General features: G+C 40.5%; 1 protein-coding gene across 1 annotated transcript; it reads left to right on the forward strand.

The window, feature by feature from the left end:
• The first annotated feature begins 6212 nt into the window (after positions 1–6212).
• On the forward strand, positions 6213–11666 carry LOC135876891 (nuclear receptor subfamily 0 group B member 2-like). The gene is made up of 2 exons (XM_065402265.1): positions 6213–6786; positions 11413–11666. Exons 1-2 carry the CDS (start codon positions 6213–6215, stop codon positions 11664–11666), a joined length of 828 nt encoding a protein of 275 aa, XP_065258337.1.
• Positions 11667–12064: the final 398 nt, after the last annotated feature.

A 12064-nucleotide genomic window follows, 5' to 3' on the forward strand; every position in this document is an offset into this window, starting at 1 on the left:
GGTATCTCGCCCCATCAGGCAGCAGGTGGTTAGGAGTAGCTGCTGTGACCCCTGGCCAGAAAGTAGCAGGAGAAACTCTCCCACCACTATGTGAGGAAAGCTCCCAACCTTCTCATTCACCAAGATGGGAGGATGGCTAGATCCTCCCCTTTCAGGAATTGGGTGAGAAAAGAGAAGATATCTTCATTGCCCACTTGTTAAATTTTCAAACAAGCGCCTTCATGCTTTCTTCCATGCTGCCCCTCATGTTAGGGAGCAGCCCCTGTCAACATCCCCCAAACTAACTCATTATCCTTCTTCAAATCCCTCCTAAAATCCTCCTTTGCTGTGAGGCCTACAAAAAACTTGACAATGGTGAGACTGTTGGTGTACTGAAACCACTCTGTCATGCTGACCAGTATTGTCTCATTGTTTCCTGTGCTCCCTCATCTGTCTGTCTGCATCCACCAGTTTCCTATCTTATACCTAGATTGTAAACTCTTTCAGACGGGGGCTATCTTTTCGTTCTGTGTTTGCCCAGCATCTAGCACAACGGGTCCTAGTCCATGATTGGACCATAATGCAATTACCAGTGGCCAGAAACATGGGGAGGGATGGTGCAAATTCCCAGCAATTAGGAAGAGGAGTCAGATGGAAGGAAGATTAAGGAGTCTTTAGTGAACTGGGAGGAAGAAATCTGTGAAATGTTTGGGGTTGCTTTTCAGCGATCTGATCACTGTAGTAGGGATTTTTTTTCTTTCCTTTCCTCCTTGTCTTAGCTTCTGTTATTGTGGGCTGGCCTCTGGGAAAAGGTGAGCTTTTCAGGGGGCTCTGAAGATTATGTAGTTAGGCAGGTGCACATTTATTTCACTTTTTAAAAAAGTCTGTTAAAGTAGTTGTTTTCAACCTAGGGGTCTGCAGACTACATCTAAGAATTCCCAAGGGGTCTGCAACTCCAGCTGAATTTTTTTTAGGGGTCCGCAAATGAAAGAAAGGTTGAAAACCACATAATTAAAGATTTGTTAGCTCTGGGCTCCAGTTAGTGTTAATTGACGCCTGACAGCAAATTTAATAACCTCCGAAAGGAGCACAAACTAACCTTGTTCTCCATTCTGCCATCCATTTCCTGTAGTTGTTCAAAGTGCATGAATGCTCTTCTCTCTGAGGCTGCCTATATCTAATGTTAGATGCTAAATGTCTGTGTTATCTAATCTGTGGTGTTTATAGAGTGCTAATCACTAGCTCTAGGCACTCACTTCCAGTGAAATAGGAGAGGTATTAGACTAAAATGAAAGTAGACTCCACTCTTGCTTTTCAGTGGTCTGGCCAATCTATGAGGGATTTTTTTTCCCCTTCCCTCCTCCTTGTAGTTACTGTTACTGTGGGCTGGCCTCTGGGAAAAGGTGGGCTTTGCAAGGGGCTCCAGAGATGCTGGACAAGACTGGTGCACGTTAATTTTTCACTCTTTGAAAATAATGCCTACTCGCCACTTCATGATTTCTAACATTTTTTACTTCACTGAGCAATTATTGCTGTCATATCTTTATTTGTTTACTATGGCAGGTGGTGCATGTCCTACCATTGATAAGGGCTGCAATTCAAACACTATGTACTTGGGTTTCTTTCTGGAAGAGTGGCAAGCACCATCTGCTATGGTGATTTATCCTGAATGATAGGATTTTTTCCCCCCACCCTTTATGAAGGTCAACAACTTTTTCAGTAAACATGCTGGAAGTGTAAGACTTGCATAGAATAGCCTGATATCCCCTTGTGCCCTTAAATCCTTACCAGAAAAAGAGCCTACAACAAAAAGAGCCTACCCCAAGGAGAGCTTTGGAAAGGGAGGCGTGCCAGACATTCCATGAAGTCAACTAGAGACTTTGCTATAACTGTTGTTTTTTACATGGAAAGTGCTCAAATTCTACAGTGGTGGGCTGCAATATAAAATCTTAAGGCAGGCAGGCTCCTGATACAGAAAATGATATAAATAGTAATTGTATGAATAGATACTTATTGCTTATCTTATTGCATCTGATCACAGTGGGTCTGTTGCTGCAATGCTGGTGCCAGCTCTTTGAAATCAGCGTAAGCTGCTGGATGCTCACCACTTTTGAAAAATCAAGTCACTTATTTAGGTGCCCAAATATAGACTTGGTAGGCTACCTTAGGGACCCATTTGTTTGAAATGTTGACCAGTAACTCTAACCTACCTCAAATGGTGGTAGAAAATGCAGTCAGCCAAGCTCAGATCAGGAGTAATCCAAACAAGGACATGAATACCCATGTTCCATTGTGTGGACACAATGCATTATAGGTAGTCCAAATGGTGGTGAGTATGCCAAATTTCCCTTGGGTAGCAAGACTGATGACTGGAGGGAGAATGCAGTGTACACAAGGAACAGGTGTTGCTGGGCACACTCACCCCTTCTCTCTCTGTAAACTGTTGGTTGAGAGTCTGTGTAGGAGCAAAGCAGAAAACAGTGGGGTGAAAACACACAACCCCAGCTCAGGCTGTAATTTGAATGAACTGCCTTGTCAAGGCCTGTCTACCTGGCCAAAGATAGATGGAGTATGAAAAAAAGCCCCGTGTGAGGATATCTGGGGACTCCCGACACCAGAAAAATCTTTTTTATCTTGCGCATTCTCTTTTTAAAATTTAAAAATAGAAAATGTCATCATTGCAATTTGGGTGCAGATGTTCTCCCCAGTCAGTTAATGTATTGTAGGGAGTCCAGCTGCCTAATTTAGAAGCATAAGTCTATGCTGCAGAGTTCTTGGCATTTTTGAAAATTGGATCATTTAGAAGCTGAATGTTAGACACTTGCTTTTCAAAACCTTGGTCACTGTTTGTTTCCAAAGTATTATATTTTTCTTTACAATTTTGTTTTAAGCAATCTATTAAGCAGATGAAAATATTAATGATCCTTTACCAATTTTACTATGAGAACCTTCTCCCTGGCACTAACTTTTGTTCTGTTTCATTTGGTAAACAATCATAAAGCTATTAAAGTGTACTGGAAAATGAGATTATACTTTTATAACAGGATTGTCTCTGCATTTCCATGTAATACACGATGAAGGAAAATCAATGATGATAAAAAGGAATGATGTCCTATACCATATGTTACTGCCAGCAGGACTCTGTGCTTGTGACTAATATGCATACCAAATATGGGTGGGAAAGGAGTTAAAATAATCTGGGACAGAACTTTAATAAGCATAATTATTATTTGTGATGTAACAGACTGAGCCTGGTCCCACTGAAGCCAAATGGGCTATTTTCCAATGATTTCAGTGGGAACAGGATCTATCCTAAGGCATTAGAGCCTATTGTTCCAACTGGATCAGCACAACAGTAATGTGTAAACACTGACAGAACACTTTCGGTCAGGAGATGGAAAAATCTATTCTTTGATGGACTCACAAACATAAGTTATGGGAGGGAATGAGCGTAGTAACTCCAGCCTATATTTTGATCACTGCAAATGCCAGCCTACCTGTCCAACTTGAATTCTGTAACTACCCTCTACCAAAAAAACCAAAACAAAAACATGCTCAAGCAGAACTTTTATAACATGAAAAGTAAGACGATCTAGAGACTCTATATCTACTGGGGACTTTTTTGTTGCTAATTGTGACTGAATGCACCTTTACATTCACACCCTACACACTATTGTAATAATCTTTGTACAACATATGCCTGGTTAAGGTATCGTTTGAAAACTAATAACTCAATAACATCATAATGAAATGCATGTAGCAACATTATATGTAAAGTTATGAATTCCCCAAATGATGTTGGTAGCACATGTTCAAACCCATGTGGCCTTGATTAGGCAGAACTGGTTAGGCAGGTCTTAAACAAAGGAATGTGTATTTACCTCAATTTACATGTAAGTAGTAAACAAGGTCCTTGAAACAGCAAGAAATGAGACAAGGCAAATCTGCATTTTAACAAACAACATGAAACCTCTTTCACCAGGAGACCCCATGTCTTTGTCCTCACAGCTGGAAGGACCTCAGCGGGGCTGGAAGTATTTTGTCGGCAAAAGTGCCAACACAATACCACAAAAGAGCGTTCACACACGCTGACTTTTAGCGACAAGGCTGTGTCGCTAAGAGCTACCTAGTGTAGACAAGCCCCAAGTTTTCTGCCCCTTCTCTTCTTTCTCCTCCTTAAAGGAAGAATCTCCCAACATAAAGATCATGCAGATGTGAATAAAAGGGTATGTGCTTCAAAACTCAATGGACTAGCACAGAAAACCCAATTCTAACTAGGGTCAAGTTTGTGAGTTTGCAGTATGCTTGGAATATGCCTTTTGCAGAGCTAAAACTTGAAGTTAAACCCCACAATTGATTTTCTTTAAGACAGGCTAGGATGTGTCTATAAAGACCTAAATGTGGAAAAAAATAAATGTGGGTGCTGCATAATAAAATCTGAATAAACTTTCCCATATGTAAAACCAGGTGAGAAAGCTCTATGCAATGGAGAGCTCAAGCATAATTTCCCCCTTGCTAAGATTCAGTTAATTGTGTTCACAGTGTTTGTTTTGTTATATATAATGCTCCTAATGATGTATTTTAGCCCCTTAACTATAGAAGGAATGGCTATGATCATTCCTGTCTACTAACTCTGTTGTGATATAGCTATACAGATCTGTGTGTCACCAGACTTATACTCTAATTTTTTTTTAAAACTGACATACAATGGGCGGCAAATAGGAAGGGAAGAGACAGTATGACACATTGTTTACTTTGTTTTCAGCAGTCAGTTCAGAGGCACCAGGCCATTATGTGGGCAATATGCCAACTTGCCTGCACAGTTTACAAGGAGACAATGTGAATGGGTTGAGCCGTGCAGCAGAGGACTAGGAGACACTTATCCAAAACCACGGAGCATCTTTTAAGTCCCTCTGCTTTTATTTCTTCATATATTCTCTATCTGGGCTAATGGGATGAGTCCCTGTGTGCTATCTTGGATATGGCCAGATGTGAAATGTAAGTGGAAGTTCTGCCATGAAAAACAGTAAAGTTTTTGTTTGTTTTTCAGAATTTCCCATTGTTCTAAATAGAACTGTGTGAAAATGGTCAGTGTAACCCCAAGCCCCTGGAGACGGAATTTCAGGTTGTGTTGCAAAGTCTAAATGCAGGCCTTTGTAATCAGAAAAAAATTATCTGCAAAGGGGCCTGGTTCTGAATGTACAAGATCCCATTTGCAGTTGAACCTGGGCCGAATGATGGCTTTGCATCAAAATCATGTAGCATTGTGGCTCTGAGGTGAAATCTGGCACCTTTGACTGGATTTGGATTTGGAACCTGAGACTCAAAATGAAAACTGAAGAAGGGTTTTATGATCAAACCAGAAGGAAATATTTACAGCAATTCATAAAGCCCTAGTAATAATTATTGCAATTTGGGTTTCTTTGGTGCTTTTTAATCCAAATACACTCGTGTCTAAACCAGACGCGATAAATCGATCCCAGAACATCGATTGCCTGCCGCCGGACCCTCCGGTAAGTGTAGACATACCCTTAGTCTAGCACACTTTAGTGCTCTGTAAGAAATAACCATTACTAATTATAAAAGACCACACTGCCTGCAAATATATTCCCTCATGTTTCAAATTTACAGAAAACAAAATTTTGATTCACTGAGATCAATCAATAGCATTAATATGTATAAATACATTTCTGCATCTTGTTTTGCCATGGACATGAACAAGGTCAGTGTATCTATAAAAATACAAGTAGCTTGTTTCTGCAGTTAGCATATTTTTCTGTTGACTTTCCCCTCAAGGGCAAGCTATATATGATGCATAGCCTGCAATTGTAAAAATATCACTACGATTGACAGCATTAGAGTCCTTGGTGTCATGGCATGGGGACAGTCACTACAAAATTGCAATGATGCCTGACAGCAAAGAATACCTCTTCTATTGTTGTGTTCCTCAGTCAACCAGCCCTGGCTCTCTCATTCAGATAATTTCAGTCATGCAAGAGAGTGGGATTGGTTAAGCCACGCCTTGTTTGGCTGTGAATAAAAACACACTGGAGCAAATAAAGTTCAAGGTAGCTTTACAGCTCTGGGTCACATTTCAGTTCAGCTAAGTGTATAAAAAGCACACAATGCCTAGCTGTTTGGCAGAAAGACTCTTGCACTACAGCTGCATAGTTCTGCATATAATATCCTGACGCAGCGAGTGCACTGCTCAGGAAACCCTCAAGGCAGTGGGCATGGCTAGTCAGGCCTCACCTGAGAAGTCTAGAAAATGCCAGTGTGAGACAAGTCATCCACAGAGCATCCTTTACCAGATCCTTAACAAAGAAGAGCAGGATGAGACCAGATGGCATCCCCAGTACTACCATCCTTGCTACTCGATATCAAGTGCTGGCTGTCCCTGCGAGGGCAACAGGAAAGTTGTCCTCAGAACTCCAGAAGTGACCTGCATGAGAGCTTCTGAAGTGCTCTTAAAGACTATAACTTTTATAAGAAACTTGCCTTCTTTTTATCATTTGCCCCAGGAGGATCAGGCACTTCTAGTACAACAGTGCTGGGCCCCTCTCTTTGTCTTGGGCCTGGCACAGGAGTGGGTGAATTTTGAACTGAAAGAGATTTCAGTCCCTAGTTTGTTGAAAAAAATCCTTCTCAATCAGTCTCTGACAGATAGTGACAAAGTGGAGAACTCCTCCCTGGGAGCTTCATTAGCAGACGTTCAGAAGATGAAGAATTTCCTGGAGAAGTTCTGGAATTCGGACATATGTGCAAAAGAATATGCCTATCTGAAAGGAATTATTCTCTTTAACCCTGGTAAGTTCCATGGCAATATTTGTAGACAAATGCACAGCTAAGTGTGTGTCTAAAATATTTTAAAATCTATCTGCAAACAGATGTTCGGATTTTTAACCTGATTTCTGTCATCCTAGCTAACCACGTTCAAAATCAGCATTCAGCAATGTAATTACTTTTATTCTGAATTTACTTTGAGTGATATCTAGGTTTATATATGCTCACCCTGTTGCCCTTTGTAAAAACAAATGGCTTTAAAAAAGCCCTTTATTAAGAAATTATTAGGTCATATAAACTTATTGTGTCACTTAAAACTTTGATTTCCAGACTTATGGACAGAGATAATATAGCTGCATTAAATATGTGGGAGGGATACATGTATACAATTTAATATTAGACATATTGTAACAGGATTTCCTAAATACCCAAAATATTTATTAAGAGACAAGGTAGGTGAGGTAATATCTTTTATTGGACCAACATCAGTTGATGAAAGTGTTAGGTAAAAAGCAAGTCCTTACTCACCTTTCCAGCACCCGAGTTCGTGCGGAGTTGGTATGGGGCTCACAATCTGTCAGAGACCAGACACCAATTCGTTGATCAACGGGCTTACACTATCCTTAGCTTAAAAGGCTTCGGAGTAAGTGTGGCAAGTTTATTAGGGGTGAGCATTAATATTTATACACAGAAGTAAACAAAGTGATTAACAGATCATAATGGTCATGCATAATCAATCAAGATTCTACAGGATAAAACAGGTTAAAATGTAAACTTAAAAAGACAAAAGGGGAGATGGCTACTTAAGGGGAGGGGGGGTGTCATGAGTAGTTCGCAGGTCAGAGCTTTGATTAAAAGTTTCAGACAGAGACATGAAGTCTGGGTTAAGTTTAAGCTCATCAAAAGTTCAGACTCAACAAAAGAGGCAAGCTTTCGAGCTCCACAGAGATCTTTGTCAGGCCTGGAGAAAAGTTGTCTCTCACCAACAGAAGTTGGTCTAATAAAAGATGTTACCTCACCCACCTTGTGTCTCTCAGATCTTGGGACCAACATGGCTACAACATTGCAAACAATGTAAAATATTTATTGTTGAGAGCACATCAACAAATCAGACATCATACATAAGCTGCGGGATCTGAGCATTGTGAGTAAGGCACCTATGGGATTCATTGTGTTGCAAGTTGTATAGTGTTTTTTTTTTTTTTTTTTTTTTTTTTAATATGTTGCAGTTTGAATTTAGCATTTTCTACATCACTGTTTTCACAGCTGGGTCCCTGTATAACAAACACTAAGAAAACTTAAAGTTATGACCTTCTCACTCCTCATGGTTAGGGAGAGAGACAAGTAAAGCTTATCCTTTGCGAAGGGGGTTGGCTACTTCAGCACCACAGAATGAATGAGTCAGGAGGGGCCTGATCCTAAGTCCCCTGAAGTAAAAGGAATGACTCCTGTTCACTCCAATGAGCTACGGATCAGGGCCTTGACTCCATCAATAATTACCATTCACGACACAACCATCCACAATGTGCTCTATTTGGGGCTGCCCCCAGAAGAACACTTGAACATGTCAGCTACAGCAAAATGTCTGTCCATTTAGTGACATTTCTTGCAAGAAGCATTGTAAAAGTATGTTTTAGAAGCAGCACTGGCTTCACATGTGTTTTCAAGTGGAATTCGAGATGTGGTTTTCATTGTTAAGGCCCTTTAGGGCATCTTATATTGTCTTGTGTATCCTGGGATTGCATCTACATAAGAAAATTTGAACCAGTGGGATTTTTGCTTGCTTTACTGTGAATAATTTTTAGTTACTGAACTTCTGAAAATAAATCCACATTATGGGAGTGCAAAATCATACTGTGGTTTACAAACTTTAATTAGTTAACACACTTTGCCCCTCTGAAGAAAATATTCTATTGGGGAAACTGAGGCAGAGACATTAAGTGACTCACTCAAGGCTAAAATTAGAATTTAGGAGCCCATGGCTCATATTCCTGTGCTCAGCCTACTAGGCTGTTCCTCCTTCCCCTTACCTATTTCAGTGCAGATTCATTTGTGTAGCTCTCATTATTATATCAGTAGTTCTCAAGAAAATTCCACTTGCCAAAAGGTATTCAGTACATAAGTTCAGCCACCTTTTGCATCTCTGCCTCTGCTTCAGTGCTTGATGCTTGGTCCAAACTTAATGCTCTGCAAGTCTGAGCTGTGAGTTTTGAACAATTCCTACCATCCATAGTGCTTACTACCCATGAGGGGGTTTTTGGGGGTGGAGGCAGGGTTGGGTGATGTCCAGGCCGGGTGCTTAGTGTTTCTAGAACCTACCAGAATGCCTCATGTTGCTGCACAGCAACTTCTCTAGCTGATTAAGGAGCAGAGTTTGTCAGGCTTTGAAGTTAATCCCCTCCTTGGCTGGAAGGATGATGGCTGTGATGCGGAGTCTTAAGAGCGTGCAGGAGAGTTTAAAGCCTGGAAAGGCAAGGCTGAGTGACTCAGTAGCAATGTTCTGCATTGCCAGACAGAATACTCAGAGTTGGTACTTATTTGTCACTCTCAGGGCCAATCGCAGTCTGTGGATTGGGCTCAGACAGCATGCTCTGCCCCTTGTGGAAAGGAAAAAGCCTCATATCACTCAATAACAATCCCTCCAATAAACGGCACGGCTGTGTTGACTCCAAAGGGAATACCAGTCACTTAAGATATCCCTAGTAAGGAGGTTAATGTCTTGGATATACAGCCTTTGCCAGGAGAAAATGTGGGGGGGAAAGAGGGTTAAGAAAATCCTCAAGGCTTCCTCTGGGATGTGGAGAGAGGCTAGGCTACTATGTAAATTATGGCCCAAATCCAAAGGAGTGGTTGGAAAATGCCCCACATATGTGAACAGTGAAGCTAAATTGCTCTCAATTACTTCTGACAGTGCACTGAGAAACAAACACAGTGATGAGACTGAAATAGTGAAAATAGCATTGTTATTACATCAGTGCCATCTGCGATGCTAATGTTAGGACCATGTCAGGGGTTCTCTTATAAATGTCATTTTTCAGCGGTTTATAACTTGGCTGGAGACACTTATACATCAGTGAATCTTATTGCACACGATCTCAAGCCAAGTGATTTCTTTGTATTAATATTTATAACGTGAAAACATTGGTTTGTTACATATAAAAAGAGGGAACAAATGAGAAAATGTAGCAAGTTTCAGGGGAAGAATCCATTCTGAGTAAATAAAGCTCTTGATATCTTAAAGTTAAGCATGTGCCCAAGTGCTTTGTTGGATCGGGGTCTTATACTGGAATAGTTAAGAGAAAGATCAGGATCCAAGTGATTATATTAAAGTAGCATGGATGAGATCCTCACCCTTGGTTCCGGCCCCCTTACAGCAGTAAAAGGGCCAGAGAGACATAAAAGGGTGTTAAAAGCCCCTTGGCTTACTGTGGGAGAATACCCCAGTGCAGGCACTGCAGTTAAACAGCTATAAAGCTGCCTTTTGAGAACCCCCTTGCAACCTCTGGCATAGGGAGTGAGCTCGGGTGGGGCTGGGGACAGGACGGGTATGTTGGGGGTGGGTCACAGCATGCAGAGTTGCTGATTCTGGGCAGCACTGTGGCCCACAGGGCAACCCAGGAAGACTGCTGTAATTTAGGGTTTGTCTATACATGCTACAGCGGTGTGACTTCTAAAACACAGGGGCTACAAGGATCAATGTATGCATAACACATTAGTGTGCTTTAGAAACCCCACCCCCACAGTGTGAATAACCCCACTGTGTAGACAAGCCCTTAGACAGGCCCCCAGGGCTGTCTAAGCTATGCTGGGGGCCTCTCCAGCCTCAGAAGCAGCTAAGGACTGGGAAGACACAAAGATGGTGTAAACCGGTGGTTCTCAGCCTTTACAGATGACTGTACCCTTTTCAGGAGTTTGATTTGTCTTGCTTACCCCCAAGTAGTTTTTAAGTGAAATGAAACTTACTTAAAAATCAGACATAAAATGCAAAAGTGCCACAGCAGACTATTACAAAAATCGCGTATTTTCTCATTTTTACCATATAATTATAAAATAAATCAACTGGAATATAAATATTGTACTTGCATTTCAGTGTATAGTATATAGAGCAGTATAAACAAGTCATTGTATGAAATTTTAGTTTGTACTGACTTCACTAGTGCTTTTTATGTAGCCTGTTGTAAAACTACGCAAGTATCTAGATGAGTTGATGTGCCCCCTGGAAGACCTCTGGGTACCCCCAGGGGTACACGTACCCCTGGTTGAGAACCACTGGTGTAAACCCACCTTAGCTACCTCTTCCCATGGGCTATAAGTTCTGTGCTGTCTGTCTTAGAGGTACAGCACAGAATCTGCCGCTGTCTGTTTAATCTAAGTCACTTCCCTAATATTGTCTTTTTTCCCCCCTAAAACTTCACTTTTAATATAATTGTCTGATTGCATTATACTGGGTTTTAAATACTACACAATGTTTACTAAAGCTACCTAAGCATGTTTTCCCATCTTTCTAAAATGAATAAATAAAACAAGATTTTTTTAAAAAAGACAATAAATACTCTTAGCTGGAGGGATGGATACAAACCATTACAGAGGATACTTCATAAACTAGTTTTACTCAAAAAAGCTTTCCTTGTTTTATTCCTGTTTTTACAGAACTGCCTGGCCTAAGATTTCGTCACTATGTGCAAACCCTCCAGCAGGAAGCCCAGCGCACTCTGATGGAATTTAGCTCAATGATGTACAACAGAAACCTAGGCAGATTTGCTTGGATTCTTGGGCTGCTCGCCAGCCTCAAAGCCGTTAATGCCGAGACTATTGCAGAACTCTTCTTCAGACCTATTTTAGGAGAGGTCAACCTAAATGAATTACTTCTAGAAACCCTGTATTTCAAGCAAGACTTACTTTAAAAACAAAACACCTTTTTGTGTTCCTAAATAACAACAACAACAACAAAGATTTAAGAGGGGGGAAAGTTTTATGGTCAATATATTAAAGGTAAACATAGATTTAAAAATTGACTAACATAACATTACTATTTATTTTTTTGTAAAACTAAATGTAATCATGTAAACTTCAGACTAAAAAAATATTAAATATCAGTTCATAAATCTGTGTGCCATATCTGGAAGATATTTGTCCTAACATACCACAAGGAAGTTTGAAAGATATTAACATCATCTCTAATTGCTGTAGTTCCAACTGTATTACTGTATTTCTAATGTTCATTTTCACAACCACTTAAAAAAAGTGTTTCCTACAAGCTGATTTGGCAGCATTTTTTGTTTTCAGAAAAACTGCTGAGTTT

Source organism: Emys orbicularis, chromosome 3, assembly GCF_028017835.1.
Source record: "Emys orbicularis isolate rEmyOrb1 chromosome 3, rEmyOrb1.hap1, whole genome shotgun sequence".
Lineage (NCBI taxonomy): Eukaryota > Metazoa > Chordata > Testudines > Emydidae > Emys > Emys orbicularis.

Bases quoted from the DNA above. Each gene is read 5' to 3' on its own strand.
- LOC135876891 (XM_065402265.1), top strand. From the start codon at position 6,213: ATGGCTAGTCAGGCCTCACCTGAGAAGTCTAGAAAATGCCAGTGTGAG. The intron at 6,787-11,412 runs GTAAGTTCCATG...CTGTTTTTACAG, and splicing joins AATTATTCTCTTTAACCCTG to AACTGCCTGGCCTAAGATTT.